Source organism: Pipra filicauda, unplaced genomic scaffold (genome assembly GCF_003945595.2).
Source record: "Pipra filicauda isolate LSUMZ 115617 unplaced genomic scaffold, ASM394559v2 scaffold101_size5749837_pilon, whole genome shotgun sequence".
In the NCBI taxonomy this organism is placed as follows: domain Eukaryota; kingdom Metazoa; phylum Chordata; class Aves; order Passeriformes; family Pipridae; genus Pipra; species Pipra filicauda.
The window spans coordinates 3238123-3254778 of record NW_024103452.1 but is presented as its reverse complement, the minus strand read 5'-3'; the positions used below and the strand labels follow the sequence as shown (position 1 = coordinate 3254778).

General features: G+C 35.3%; 1 protein-coding gene across 1 annotated transcript in view; it reads left to right on the top strand.

Annotated features, from left to right (window-relative positions):
* HGF (hepatocyte growth factor) overlaps positions 1–14810 on the top strand; it is a 58944-nt gene extending 44134 nt beyond the window's left edge. The window contains exons 13-19 of the mRNA XM_027711479.2: positions 1657–1695; positions 2172–2268; positions 4950–5024; positions 5619–5765; positions 6504–6610; positions 8471–8616; positions 10820–14810. Coding sequence (XP_027567280.1) covers positions 1657–1695; positions 2172–2268; positions 4950–5024; positions 5619–5765; positions 6504–6610; positions 8471–8616; positions 10820–10990 — 782 coding nt within the window. The 3' untranslated portion in view covers positions 10991–14810. The remainder of the gene's footprint in view (positions 1–1656; positions 1696–2171; positions 2269–4949; positions 5025–5618; positions 5766–6503; positions 6611–8470; positions 8617–10819) is intronic.
* Positions 14811–16656: the final 1846 nt, after the last annotated feature.

Sequence of the window (16656 nt, the reverse complement as noted above, 5' to 3'; positions counted from 1 at the left end):
TAAACTACAAGCTTCAGAGTCTCTTTGTGTATCTGCATTTGTAAAGTTAGGATAACTCACTATGTATAACTCACATATGTATATATGTGCTATACAGATTAGATTCTGCTTTCAGATGTTTCTGGGAGGATTTAACTCCTGGCAAGAATCAGGAAAATAACACCCCCAAAGTTGAATGTTTAAATCTAAATAGCTTAAAAAAATCTGAGAATAGAATTAAATTTTAATTAAATTTTAATAGAATTAAAAATCTGAGGGAACTCAGTAACAAACAGACCATAAGTGGGAAAAGACAGTTTTATGCTGAAAAATGCACAATTCATATTTATGTTCAAAATCTTTCTCTTCAATTCTTATTTCTAAATTACTTTGCTGTGTATCCTGGGAGAACACTTAAATGATAAATCAGGCTTTTGAATACGTCTGTGATCTCTAGAGGTTAAGGATAATGTTACACTCATTCCTAGTGGCAATCTGCTGCATTTCCTCAATAGTCTGAACTCCTGCCTCTCTAAAAAAGTGATATTTGAAGTCTCAGGTGATGCTTTGGCATCTATGAGAGGAGTAAACAAACTGTGCAAAAGGTTATTTGTGTCAATGTAAATTAAAAAAAACAGCTGAAGAAATATACTTTTTGTTCACTTATTCTGTGTTCATTATCTGAATCTATGAATTCCTAAGGAATTTACTTATAACCAGCTTAACAAGTACAGAAAAAATTCTGACAGTTTCCCAATTAACTTACTTGGTGCCTTTAACTGGTCTATTCAGACTTCATTACATATATATATATACACACACACATATATATACACATATGTATATATGTGTATATATTTATATGTATATAAATTAAACTATGTATATAACTCTATACCTTTATATTTTATACATACATATACATATACATGTGTATATATATATATACATATATATGTGGGTCTATATATATGTATTTGCTTAATGGTGGAAGTCTAGTTGGATGAGACTGTTTAAATTTTGCTTGTGCAAATTTTCAGTAGCTACACCTGTACCTCCACTGTGCTTCCAGCTCAATGCGCTGGGTCACTCTGTAGACTTTACTGAAGGCAAAAACTTTAAGTGAAGGTTAAGGAACCTTTTTGTAACTGCTTTTTTTTTTTACTTGGACTTAATGGAAGAACTGAACCAGATTTTGGGGAACACATTTTGGTAAGGATAAGTTTTTTGTTGATAGGAGACATAGAAGGACTTTTGAAGTTTCAAATGTTATTAAGGAAACTAGAATTTATTTTGGTCTGATTTGGATTTAATCACATGACTTCAATAGTTCCTCAAAGCTTGTAGAAAAGTCACAACTTCATTTTTCAGCATTTGCTTGTTTGAATAAAACATGTAAATTGAACATGATAGGCAGCCTGATGTATTCAGAATTCAGCCAAGTAGAAAAATGCTTACAAGTCCTATTGCAAAATGTTTATTTCTTATTTCATTCTGTTGGGATAAAATTCTGCCTTCTTGTTAGTTCTTACTTAATTGTACTAAAGAAATCATTGAAGTTTAAAACCTGGTGTATCATTAAAGTTAACAATATGCCATTTGCTGTTGATTTTTACTCTATTAAATTTTTAAATGCGTTTTAATTTTGTATTATGGTTATCATATGTGTCTGTCTAGGTGAAGGTGATACAACTCCTACTACAACCAGCTTGGATGGTAAGTAAGTTTGTGTTTATACTGTGCAATGCATGACTGTATCCTCTAAGACTAACCATTTCTTTCCAATTGGGAAACAAGTAAAGATCAGTTAAAGTTATAAAAAAAAACATATAGCCTGAGCAAAATTGCTTTTACCAGACGAAAATGGGGAACAACTCTATTGCACTCCTTTATCTATTTTCACTGTTATGTCTTACCAGTGGTAAGATTTGGTAGTGACTTACAATGTTTGCTTTTTAACTACATAAATCTCAAAAAAACTATTTAAATGCATGTATTTTATATTCCCTGTGGATATTTATATAGACATACTCAGCTTCATTGAAGTAGTTTTCGTGGTTTAGAAATATATTTCATTAGCATAGGGAAGTTAATCCGTAATAAATATTGATCTTCTTGTGGCCCTTATGTGCAACTGCGCAGGTTTCCTACCGCTGTTTTTAGTAAAATGTGATCTCTGGACCTGCTTTCAGATACTACCATTCCTTGTGCCTCAACAAAACATTTGAGAGTTGTAAATGGAATCCCAACACAAACTAACGAAGGATGGGTGGTTAGTTTGACCTACAGGTAATTATTACTTTGCTTAGAAGGACAATACATCTAATAGGACATTTGTTTCGGAATTGTAGAAAATGTTGAACATATTAAGAATAATTCTACATTGCAGTTAAATTCTGTAAAAGCAGAGAAACAGGATTCCTGTGATGTCAGATGATGCCATAGTATGAACCCTGCTAGTGAAGTATTTTATATGTTCATTATTACTAACTTAGCCGCATGAACTTGTAAAGCATTCATAGTGTTCTACTCTTTCAATTACTGCAGATGTTTTCATAACATTGGTTTAGCATTCAGCACTAAATTGTTTATTTTAAAGACCGTTAGGAAAAAGCTGAATTTCATGACATTTTCACTGTGACATTAGAGCATTTAGTTGCGGAGTATAGGATTGAGGACTTATACCCAGGTCAAATTTAGCTTTCCCCTTATATAATTGCATGCAATTAAAATTTGTTTGTTATTAAAAAAAAAATAAGTAGGAGCTATAAGGAAACCCTTTTCATTCTGTAAAACAGGACCCAACACGTACAGCTTATGTTTAACACATGTATTGCATTATGGCAAATCTTACTTTGCTACTGTGTAAAAGCCAGAACACAGAATTGCTGCTTCCTATGTTCATTACACTGGTTCATAACTCATCAGCTGGAAGTGTGAATCATTAATTTATAACAGGATATATCTCATGTATCAGCCTACATCTTCTATCATGGAAAAAAAAAAGTAAAAAGCCTCTTAACCTCTGTGGGGAAAAACACATACAGTCCAAGTGATGACTCCAGACAGGGCCACTGAATTCTGCTTAAATGAAACATGAGAACAAAGGAAAAGATAAAAAAAAATATTTTCTACATTGCTTCATTGCTAGAGAAGTTCCAGGGTTTCTTCTCATCCATAGTAATCTTTGCATCTTGTGAGATCCCATCAGAACTATTCCTTTCTGGAAGTGTAGAGAATGGTCCAGAAAGACATTTCTAAAGGAACATCGCTATATTCCTAGACTGAGTAACCAGATAGTGGGCTAAATCACTCTGAAAAAGTTCAACTTTGTTCTGTTTTAGAAGCAGCCTTGATATTTGAGGAACTTTTAGACAGGTAAGGTGAATTATGTCTAGGTACCCAACATTTAAATAGCTAACATTAGGGTAGTTGAACCTGGATTTTTTGCTATGTGACAAAATTCTGTGAAATAGATGAGTGCTTAAATGATTGCAGATCCTTTTATGAATAAGGGATTCCTGGAATACTCCAGCAGCAAAATATATTTTGAACAATTACATGTGGGCATAAAAATGTAGCTTTATTTTGTATTGTTACCAAGGAAGCAAGTAGAATATTTTCTGAAACAAAATCCTAGTGACTTCAGAACTTTCTGCAAGAAAACTTACACTTCAAGATGAAATTGCCATGTCTGAATGGTGAACACTTAGTGATACGTAGAAACTATTCTTATTTGGCAACCAAAGCACACCTCTAAATGTTAGATTAATCAACGAAATTTTGTTATATATCAAATCCAGATTCTAGTATCAAGTATATTTAAGTAGATTTTGATGGATTTCATCTGTGTCATGGAACCAGCTCTAAATTTGTCCCATATTTAAATAAGAAGTTAACCTTTCTAAGTGTACTAATTAATCTTCTAAAGCAGATGATGAAATCTTGTACAGTAAAATAATAAGTGATGCAAATATAACATGAAAAAACTCATTTATATTCCTGATTGTGACATTTTTATAATAAAACTGGGGAGAATCTTTATTTTAGAAAGACTACAGCCTTTTGGACCAGATATTTTTCTGCTCAACCAAATTCAATTAAAAAAAAAATCAAACGTTTTTGTTATTCTGCTGTCTTTGGGCTCCATATAGAATCTGGTATCCATCCAGCAGTTCTTTGCAAAGCTTTGAACATTTGTGTGATTTGAATTTATAAATTGTGAGATTTTAAGCTTTTCTGAAATTGCTGACAATTCTGATTCCCTTTCCAAAATGCTGCAGAAAATAAATGTAATTTTGGAGGCACAATGAAGGAAACTAATTAATCTACATTCCACAGTAATCTTTTTTTTTTTGAAAGAACTGTCATGCCTAATTGCTTTAATTTTACTTGATATATTATGCTTCAGGTTTTCTATAATCACATGTAGGATGTCATACACTGCAGATTGTTTCCAACTGAAGTATGTGGGGACACAAATCTCCTAGGGCTTGTAATCAAGTAGGAACTCTCCACCTTGAGGTCAATGCTTTGAATGATACTTACATGAGTAATGACCAAATGTTGTTTACATCTGGTGGCAGTCTGGGGACTTGCTTGAATGTTTGAGTCCAGCTTCTGTTAAAAGAATTTGCTCAATTAGGTTGTTGGGATTTTTTATTTAATTTTAATTTTAAATTAGGTCTCTTATTACAAATTCAGCTTTGAAACCACTAAATGAACAGAGTAACTGAATTGGTCTTTCTTTCTGGTTTTTACACATTAGAATAAATCATTCCTAAGTCATGTTACTGTAAGTGTTAAAACTGTACAGCAAAGGGACAGAGACATGTTTCTGTGTATTTTAAGTCTGCCACTTTTCACCACCAAAAATATGTAGGGAGCAAAGTACTCTTTAACATTTTGACTATATAGAAATTAATACCCTTCCTTTTTTTTTTTAACCTTTTTTCTTTTTTTCCCCCCAGGAATAAGCATATTTGTGGTGGTACTTTGATAAAGGAGGAGTGGGTTCTTACAGCAAGACAGTGTTTCCCTTCTCGGTACAGTAGTCTGTAACTTTGCAATATTAAAATCCATCTATTTTCAGGAACTTAGCACAACACGTCTTCAACTTAAATGCAGCAATTTTCCCTCCTGTTTGGCTTTAATACTGCTTTTCTAATATAAAAGGCCCACGGGACCTTGGTATTTTCTGTTATTATTGTTGTAAATCTAAAAGAGCTCTGGCTATTTTACATAGAAGCATAAATAGGTTTTCCAAGTGTCATGGTTAGACAATTGCCTTTTTATGAGAATAACCTCATGCCTCTGCTTAACTTGACAGAATAAAATAGGAAACTTGGGCAAATCTCAAAAAGTTCAAAGGTTCATACTGTCCAAGGATCTAAATGTTTGGATACTATTATGAAACAAAAATTAGATTTTAGTAACAGTTAAAGATAAAATTATGTAATGGCTTCAGGCCAAAAACTTACATTCAAGCATGTTGATTTTGGAATAGCAGTTGGCAGCATAAAGCCATTTCTGCTGAAGAGCATTAGTTAAGATCTTGTAGCCTAATCATATTAAGCAGAGTTTTTTGAGTTATTTTATCTTATACTCAGCAAAGTCATAACCAACTTTGTCTCATTTAGGTACAAAGATTTGAAAGACTACAAAGCCTGGCTTGGAGTCCATAATATCAAAGGAAAGGGAGAGGAGAAGCATAGGCAAGTCCGGAATATCTCCCAGTTGGTATATGGCCCTGCAGGGTCAGATTTGGTCCTACTGAAACTCAGCAGGTTAGTAGTTGTTATGGTGAATTCCAGGATTTTCATCTGATGGATGAGATTCTTCCTAAATAAGATTTGCAAGTTCATTGCTCTGCTATCTCCAGTACTACAGATGCTGTCTCCATGGGCTAAACTTCCAATTCAAAGACATTTTACTTGATATATGCAAAAATACAGGTCCATCTACAGTACTCAGATTCTGAAATATCAGTTTTTTTTTTTTCCTGATAACCATGTTTAGGTTTGTTGGGAGATTTAAAAAAAAAAAACAACCAACCCACAAGGTGCCCACATGGACTAGTATAAGGTTTTCATGGCTAGGCTTCGCGAACGAAGATTTGAGAAGGGCTCTACCCACGTTTGTTGCAAAGTATAAGGTTTTAATTTATAGAATAAGCACCAGATTGTAACTTAAATCCTTGTGTATGTACAAGCTTTCAAACTTTCTCCAGATTAACAAAACTACATATTCAAATGAAATGCCATTATTACTTACTTTTAAGATTAAAACCTAAGTTAAATAGCATAAAAGTGGTGACAGCATTTCAAGAAATCTTTTGACAGTTAACAGCTGTAGCACAAAAATTAGGTAGAAGAATCCATCACATTCTTTAAAGACAAAAAATGAAGAAAAAGAATTGGCACAGTTTTTGATTGCTGTGGTATATAATAGACTTAATGCCATTTTTAAGATACATTTTAGAAGATCAAAATTCATTGTATCTATTATTTTGTCTCTCATTTCAGACCTGCTATATTGACAAATTTTGTAGAAATAATCCGATTGCCAATTTCTGGATGTACCATTCCAGAGAAGACCAGTTGCAGTGTTTATGGATGGGGATACACTGGATGTAAGAAACTATTTTTAAAAACTAAATGAATACGTTGACAACTTACTTCCTCTTGTCATTATAGGTGAGGCTGCTGGTATTGCCTGATGCCACAGTTGTCCAACACTTCTTGTTATAAAATACAGTTTCTTTTTTTTTTCTAGTTTTATAAATCTTTGACCATTTTATCTAAGTTCATTTAATATGGAATATTTTCTACTAGTCTATCCTTTTGTTTCAGTGACAGGCAAAATGATTCAAACATTTCAAGGAATGAACTAGAGAAAAACATTGATCTACATGTTAAAAAATTAGAAGATCTGTTTTGCAGAATGCTAGCTGGTTTTTGAAAAAATCTGGTTCATCTGGTTCATCATGAGCAGTCTCCTTCTGTATCCCAAAGTTGGCCGCCCTGTGGAAAAACTCATACAGAAACATGTAATCAAAGACTTTATTAATATACACAATGACACTGAACTAGGGATGCACAGGCAACCCTAGGTCTGGTATTTCCTAACTTTTGAATACTTGACTTTGCAACCTTCCTAGTGTTTATTAAACACAGTTTTTGTGTGAAGAAAATACAAATATGTGGGAGAACAGACATTTATTTAGTCTGGTAAATGCTATATCTGGCTAATTATGTGTTGATAATAAAGTTAATAGCTGCCAGTTGACAATAATTACTCCAATATTTACTGTGCTCAAATGTTGTTTTGCCACAGACCCTGAGTAAGCAGCAGCAACATACTCACGCTGTCCTGGAAGCAGGGCAGAAACTAGACTGGAATTCTGAGTCTCTCTTCCATGTAGCCATCACTCTGCATTTCTTTGTGGGTGGCAATTAATCTGTCCCAGCCCTCTCCCAAATGACTGCCTTTGATGTTCCCAGCATGTCCACATCAGCCGTCCTCTGGGGCCATCGGCTGTCTGGGGGACAGGGACATAGGGCTGGAGCACAGCATCACAGGAAAGCTTAGCTTAACAGACCTGATAAGGAATTTGCAATGCTGTGGAGTTATGTAACACAGTAAATACATAACATCTGTCATCCAAGGACTTTGTATTATATTTTATGCACTACTTATTATAATCCTCACAGAATCCTGGTCAGGGAAGGAAGAAGTGTTACATCCATTTTTTCAAGAAAACAGGATAATAAGTCAGTGGAGAGCAGGCTTGGCGTTTTCTTTTGATGGCTGTGCAGAGAATGGGCAGGTCCAGACCCTTTATTTATCTTTGCAGCTTGTACGGGCTTGTCTTTCAACATGTAGAACAAGAGTAAGCTCCACAGGGCTCCTGCTTCCTGACCTTCACACTGATGAATGGAGATTACACAAGGCTGTGGCTCTGCCCTTGCGGGCACAAAGTCATTCAGTGTAGCTGAGCCAGCACAGAATGAGAAAAACTCTACTCTGCTACAGAATTTCTCAAGTCACACGTCCTTCCAGGGGCCGTGGCAGGCACTGTTACACATTAACTCATGTTTAAGGCAGGGAGCAGAATCCTTACTCCACTGATGGAAGAGAGAACATTTTCAGGGTCTCTTTTTCTGATTTCTTTGATATGACAGGGCGAGCTGGTGGTGAGCTGTAGAGTAAGCCCAGTTACCTAGCCCTCTATTCTAATACTAAAAATTTATTCACATATTCTCAGAGAACTGAACAGACAGGCAAACCAAACAAATGCCTTGAAAATCTAATTTGTAGAAAATAGAAGAAATCCAAAATACAAAAGCATGGTGGGGATGGACAAAAATGTGAATACTGCAGTGAAAGGACAATAACTCAAATTACATGAGTAAGTTTATCCAGACTGCAGCTTAAATTATCTTTTCCCCTCTAAAATAGAATAAATTTTTTATTCTCTTTTCAATCCTAGTAGTTAACTACGATGGCCTGCTCCGAGTAGCAAACCTGTTTATTTTGGGAAACGAGAAATGTAACCAATATCTAAAAGGGAAGATCACTGTGAATGAGTCAGAAATCTGTGCTGTGGCTGAAACCATCGGTGCTGGGCCTTGTGAGGTAAATATTGCATTTCCTGATACATTCTTAGGAGCTTTCAACCTGGCTGTTTCTTTCCAAAAAGTAATTTACTGGAGTTTTTTATAATTATTCTCTCTGTATTACACTCATGCATGAAGAATTATTTTCATCTTTTGCATTGGAAAATGATTTGTGTTACAAGTGTTTTATTATCTGCCAGACTGCAGGAAGAGGTTCCTTTGCTTCAACTTCACCGTGCCACCACACCAGTGAAAGATGTACATGAATGTTAAATATGCTCATATGACTGAACACTATACTTGTCTGAGACAAATTTGTGTTCTGTATAGAAAGGGCCGAAGTGGCCTGAATGCTAGCAATAGCAATATATTTTGATTGAGTAGAAAGAAAAGACTGGAGCAAATTTAGCTTCTTAGTTAGATGGGGAACTTCATGCAAAATATATGAGTTAATACCCAACAGAGTTGATAAAGTTATGAAGGAAGGAGAAAGATACAAAAATGTTTTGAGGTTCATATCACTCAGAAGACTGGAGCATTTGGTCTCTCTAACCAAGACTGAGCAACATGTCAGCGAGGACAGGAGCTATATAATCACTACTTCAGTGATCATATAGCTTGATAGAGGTGTTTTGCTTGGGACTAGTTTTGATGATGGAGAAAAGACATCTGAGAAGAAATGTTGTAAATAATGTATTACAGGAAAAGATAAATTTTTTTTTGCAGAAAATCTGACTGATGAAATGATATCTAGATGGAGGGCAGTCATGAACAGTACTAAGTATTTAATATCTGGAGTAGAATAGTTGATTTACTAATACTGATGTTAACCATGTAGTGAAACTTTCTCTACCCAAGAGTACTACCAAACCATGGAAAACAGAGATCATGTTCATCAAGCTGAGACCTCTTCCATTTATTATTAATATTCCACAGGATCACTTTTTTGTTGCAAAGTATTTTCTTCAAAATAAGAATTTTATACTTAATTGTAAATGAGGTCTTAGGCTTGTCAAGGCTTATAAATGAAACATCTGCATGGAAGTCTGCTGGGGATCCTGCACTTTGTTTTCCCCTGCAAGGGGAATGGACTGAATTAATATTAGCAATCAGTCTTAATCGCTGCATGGTTTCCTGCTCCCCAAGTTCCCCTTTGAAGCTACTTTCCTTAGCAGAGAACAGGCAGAGGAACAAAATCAGATTGACAGGTGAAACTCCACTCTTGAAACTGTTTTATGAGCTACTCCGATGGCACTGACATAGTTCATTGTTCAAGTGGGAACTATTCTGCCATCAGTCAAAAAAACCCCAAACCAAATAAAGGTCAAACATTGTTGTTTCTCTGGTGATCCGGAGAGAATACAATGCTAATTGTCTACTTTTATTTTCTTAAACAATGTCTCGCTATCTGATATGAATATTTACTGTCTAGTTTTGCAACTAGTTTTCTGGGTTCAGTGTACCTTTAGCCCAAGTAAAAACTGTAGAGTCTATGTTCAAGTCCGAAGTGTATCTGCATATATCTAAATTATTGTTTCAATCTAATTTAGAATGGATGTATTGTAGTGCTAAATAAGATCCTGATCTCAGTGGCTCATACTCCGAATTTTCACAGAATGCATAAACTGGTGCATAGGTGTGTCATTTGTTCAGAATAATGAGCATTTTAACAAGTTATGTCTCAAAACTATGTCTAAAAAATATTACCTTTTATTATGTTTGAGATCCTCCCACATGCCTAGTACACATAGATTCTCATCCTAGGGCCTTGCAAGATGATTGACTGAAAGATATTAACCTGACTCTGTCAGTAGTCTTGGATGCAGAGCCTGTTATCATAACAAAGATGTTTATCAGTCACCTCACATTCTGCTCATCTGGTTTATATTTACATAAACAAATATTAAGCTTGCAGGTAGCTAAAAGAGGTGAATAAGATCTGATAGTCTGAAGTCTCTTGAACTACATGTAAAGATGGATCACAGGATTTAATTTCCATGGAAAAGAACCAAAGGGTCAGAGGGCAGCTTTGTCATTGGTTCTTATAAGTTCTGGCTATGAAAAAGATATTGGAAGTTGATTTATATCCTATGGCGGAATAACACTATCACCTGTTCATTGAGCAAGGTCATCCCCAAAAGAAACCACTCAGTAGGATACAGGTGGGAGCGATGTCTTGAAGCATTTTGAGAAGTGACATCCATTATGTTTATTTTTCCTAGCGAGATTATGGTGGTCCCTTGGTTTGTGAACAAAACAGGCTGAAGATAGTTGTTGGTGTCATTGTTCCTGGCCGCGGATGTGCCATTCGAAATCGTCCTGGGATTTTTGTTCGAGTCTCATATTATTCCCGGTGGATACACAAGATTATGATGACCTACAGAAAACCCTGAAAAACTCAACAACTTTCACTGAAAGATTTTGGACAGCATGGAATTAATGTCTAATGTAAAGATCAACAATTTTTTAACTACTTGATAGTCAAGTTTGTTGAGCTTCATTTAATATTTATGGGTGTTTTTGTTTGTCTATCAGTGTTGTTTTATAAATGTTGGAGTGACTTACAGTATATGCAAGTATGGTGACATATCTCCTGAAGATACTTGAATGGGTAAACAATTTCACAATGACACTATTACTGGATGATAAATGATTCTGTAGAAATAGATCATATGACCTGTTTTATGCTGCTCTTCAGATTATCTTAGAAGGAGAAAAAAATTATAGTTTTATTTAACACATTCTTTCCATGAGCCATATATTTCTCTTCATATATGACAAAAGACCTACTGAGAGATATATGCAACTGTCAAGGACAGCATATATGATCATATTTCTCTTCCCCCCTTATGAGAGGTCAAATATTGCAATATTTTATTAAAAAATAATCCTTTAATAATTAATCTTTTAATTATTGAAGGACTTTGACAAGCCTGCCATAAGCAGAGTTCTCATAGAAGTCACTACCAGTTCGGTTTTTTTAACAGTGCTTATAGACTTTAGTTCTGCACTTGGTTCCTTCACTGTATATGTGATCCTCTAATAGATGTTTCAAAACACTTTTTGACTAGCAAACCATTGATCATTTCTTTAAAGTTTGACCCAGAAATAACTGAATTTCCAATGCTAAAGACAGCATTTTGTACAGTTTGAAAAGTAATTCTGGAAGACTTTGGACATTAAAATAAATTTCAATCAAATATGCCCAAGTCTTTCTCAACAGACAAGTATTAAAAATTCACTTGGTTCTAGTTATTTCATGAAAGTAACTCTGTATTTACAACAGGAAAAAGAACAGTTAAATTTGGCACCTGGCTGGGAAACTTAAGACTGGGAAAAGTAGGTTATACATTAATAGTTTTTCAGAGGCTTGAGTTCTTTGCTAAAACCTTACCTAGATTTGGACAAAATTCTATCCTCTGTATAATTCCTTTCAGGATAATAAAATTATTGCAGATTGATATGATCTTGTATATAGTATGGAAAACATCATCAACAGTTTAGTAGCTTGTGTTTCCTGCCTGCATGTAGAATCATCATTTCCTTTTATGTTGATGGGGAAAGGGAACAAAAAATCAGCCTCTGTGAAAAGGGTTTGTTCTCCTTTAGGCATTTAGTTGTATGGCTGGAAGTATTGTACCAATACATTCTTATAGATGGCACTGATTACCCTGCAATTTCTGGAAAACTGATGCAACATATATACAATTGTTAGTTTTACTACTGTACATGTAATTGCATAAGTAACAACACTGTTACTTCACTTGTGGCTGCATAAATTGTAAATGCTTCCAGTAGCATTTCCAGTAGGGTATGTGTATCATGTCTAACTGCATAGCCACCAAGCTGACACCGTGGTGTAGACATACAAAAGGACATTTCATGCAGAAGACGCAGAGCTGAATTCTGCCCTGGCAGAAAGTAACCACTTCAGGGGAGTTCTCTTGGGAGACCAACCCTCGTGTTGACTTACCGAATTTTCTTCAGCAGTGCACTTTGACTTCACATCTCCTGGTGAACTGGGATGAGTTTCAGCTCGTGCTTAAGTAGCTTGGCTTGCTGAGATTTGTGACAAGCATCCAGCGGATTCTACTGGCACATAGGAAGAAGTCTTTCAGCAAGCAGAGCTTCTACAATTCCTCCCAATGTAAATAGTCTCATTGGACAAGATGTGACTTCTCTGTACAGCAGGTTCGAGGTTGTGGATGCTACACAGACAGTCTGTCTAGGTCTGTGTTGGCCACCTCCAAAGACTTTATGAGGCCTAATGAGGGCAGGATTTAGCCAGTTGTATTTACAGTTAATTATTGCCATGTATGTGAAGAGTGTATTCTTACTAAGTATATACTGACCATATCTTATAGAAAGGATTAACTTTTGAAGAGAGACTTTTAAAAAACTCCAAGTGAGTTTTGTTTTCTGCCACAAGTAGAATGTGGATAAAATATACAATTTCATGTTCACTCTTTGTATTCTAAGAATTGTTATGTGCTCATTGTATTATATTTGCAGGCATTTTGTTATGTCTATCTAAAAAAATTGAATCCTAAAATATTTTAGTTATAAGCTTCTGCTGTGCAGAAGACTGTGATTTTTATATATATATATCACACACATATATATATATATGATAAAAATACTGTTTTTTGTTAGACAATGTGTAAGGATTTTTACCTGTTTGTTCTGGGCAGTGTCTCAGTAAAATAAATTGTGCAGAGTTGATGCTCCAGAACTTAACAAGTTTGTATGCACTTGCTTACCAGGTACTTTTGCTCTCCCTATCTCAATATGGAGGGCACCTGAGACCCTGAAGAGCAAGGGAAGAGAAGAATAATGACATGTGGTAATGAATTTGTACTTCATTTATTCCTGTGAATATTTCTTGTTGGTACCAATGGTACCGTACCAGGCAACTGTTATAACTACAGGATTCTCTTAAGAAAGGACATGCTATAGATATTTTTTTCACTGTTGTAGTATTTTTCTCTCCAACAAGGGAACCTGATCTTGTGCCCATCTAAATTCCTGGAAAACCTCTTACTAACTTCAGTGAGATCTGGACTTCATAAATATGATTTTATTCATATTAGGATAAAGGGTACAGAACTTAAATTCTTATCTAAGGACATTCTTAAACTTCATTGAATTTCATCTTCATTCTCCTTGCTGTAATGCTGTAATTAATCCTTGGTCTCTGAAAAATGTAAAATCTGGTTATAAAATTTTGGAATTAAGATATAAGAGCTGATTTTTTTGCTACTGAAGTTAGTTTAACTTAATTATTGTTCTTCTTTGGGCATTGGAACTGGCTGACATTTCTTCCTTTAATTAATGAAAACATTTTCCCCTTTAAAAAGCTTTTTTCCCTGTCTCTTTTTCTCTCATAAACCTCATGACCCTCAGAGAAACTTAGTTGTCATTGGGAATGTACTGGTCTAGATTTTTTGCTGCTACTGCTGAAATCTTCTTCTCTAGTTTAAGATTAAAATTCTCTGAGGAATTCTGCAATCCACTGCTGCAGGTAATGCCAATGTACTTGACAGAGCTACTCACTTGAGTTGATCTTTTCAGATGAGGGTCCAAATATATCTCCAAGGATCAAAATCTACTCAGGCAAAATATCCCTTGAATTCAGTGAGTGGGGTTGTCAATAGAGTGGGACCTGAGAGTTGCTCAGTGCTTTTCCCAACGGCTGTGCACTGAACCACATGGATCCTTGGACACTGAAAAGCACACAGATTCTCTACTTCAAGGCAACTGCAGCAGGAGTCAAGGCTTTACCATCATCTTTCTGGAAGGCTGGTTGTAAACCAGTCAACCCCCAAGGAGACTGTATGAAGCCTATTGGATTGGTTGTTTAGCCTTGTTTTCTCATCAATTATTTTCTTCCTCCCTCATGTGCACTGGTATATTACTGGTTTTGAATGTTGGGGCTGCTGGCGGGAACTAACATGGGTTTTCACCCTAAAATTTTGCAGTGTTCCTTTTTAAACATACTCTTGGGCATTTATGTGTGGTGTTACTTTGCGTGGGATCTAACTTCAGGGAGCTGCCTGTGGAATTTAGTGTAAGATAAGAGTATTTTTTCATATTTAAGAGGGAAAAATAATCTCCCATTAAATGCAACTTGCTGAATGCCTAATGAAAAGGGAACACTGCGGTTATAACTTGTATTACAAATTTTCTGTAATTAACAGCATCTTCATTAGTTAATAAAGTTGGTATTTTTGTAACCTTGTTTACTCTTATTATTCTTAATAAAGTATTTTATAAAAAAACAACAACTTAATTAGCATTAAATTTCTTATTTAAAGAGGACGGTTGGACCCTCACTGCTAGGCTCCCAGTTCTAATTTCAGTGTGCATAGTAAGGAGGACTGGTACTTTAAAGATCTTCATGTGTCCAATAACAAAATTGCAAATAAAATGAAAGATAGAGCTAAATCCATGGTGATCCTGCTGAGTTTCCCCAAGACCTTTCTGATTGAATTCTGCACTGAGAATGGCCTAAGCATAGTGCACCGAGAGTATATTTGCAGTCAAAGGATGTACTTAACACAAACATGAATATTTTCCAAGAATTTTGTAGTTCCTTACAATTTCATTATGAGAGGCTTGGAATTTTAATTTTTTATATAAATATACTTTACGTTAGTGGAAAGGGCTCCCCTCACAGTATCACTTAATACTACTGATGGTGCAAACGGAGATGTAAAGGGGACCACTAACTTACAACAAACATAGGTGCTGCTGCTGCGCTTAATATCACAACCAGCCAGCAGCTACCAAAAAAGGAAGCAAGTAATCCCCTTACTAACCCCACTAGACTAATGTCTGCATTCAGCCAAGTATTGTCAAGCCCCTACAGCATCAGAGCATTCTGGTAAGTTCAAATAAGGGACAGTAAGTTCATTACTTCTTTGTCATTATCCAGCTGAAATTTCAAAGTTCTAAGTATTTCTGGTTACACTGTGGTTTTGGTGATTTAAACATATATTTGCTCCAGCTATACCAACAGTGAATCATTCTTCAAATAAACTTATGTGCAGAGTGTTTGAAATCTGATTTTGAATCTTCCATGGCAAACATTGTTTTCTTTTTGTTTTTAGTCCAAGAAAGGGATTTTGTAATTGACTCATAAAATCATTGGATTTTATCAGGAGCTCCTGAAATCAGGGGAAAGCTTCACAATAACTTCACCCATGCAGGAATGCTTCTAAAGTTATAAAAATCTAGAAATTGTCCATATGTCAAAACCATATTTTGCTACAGTTTTACATTCTAAGTATTTAGTATGTTCAGGTGACCTGTCTGTCTTCTGGGAGCCATGAAAATTAACTGCTTGTACAGCAATTTACACCACAAAAACCTATTAAGAAATATTGCCTTCATATTACACTCTGTCATGGCTTTATCTTTTGTAGTTGCAGGAACACTATAATCTGCATATGATAAATGATGGAAACCCACACTGATGCTCAGTGCTTGGGTTCTGCTCTTTGTTTTTTAACAAGCCTCATGTAAACAGAGCAGGCCATTTAGTAGAGTTTAGTTGTGTATCTATTCTGCCTTCAAAAACACCGATTTGGACAGCTATGTTCCAATAAAAACCATGTGTAATAAATAAGAAAGAAAACAGCTGGGTGGAAAAAGGCAAACCATAGAAAGATTGATACCAAAGTAAGCCCTAAAATCAAATAATTTCTTTTTTTTATGTTGTCTTAGTTTTTATAACGTAGGATATATGGTATGAAAAGCTGTAATAAAATAGTTTAACAACTAAATCTACTTCACTCTGGTTCACAACTCTTGGGAAGATGAAATGCCTTTTCCATATGGTCACCGAAGATGTAGGACAAGTTGTGCTTCTGAGGCTGAAGACCTGATACTACTTACATTCAAATCACTATCAAAACACTCTTCTAAAGAACTACTTAACCCCATCTAGGGCTAATGGATATGTCCTAAATCTTCTTTCTGAGTCCCTTAGACCTTTTCACGGGATTTTTTCACATCTTGACTTAGGAAAGTGATCAGGGCACGTTCCAGACTGTTAATG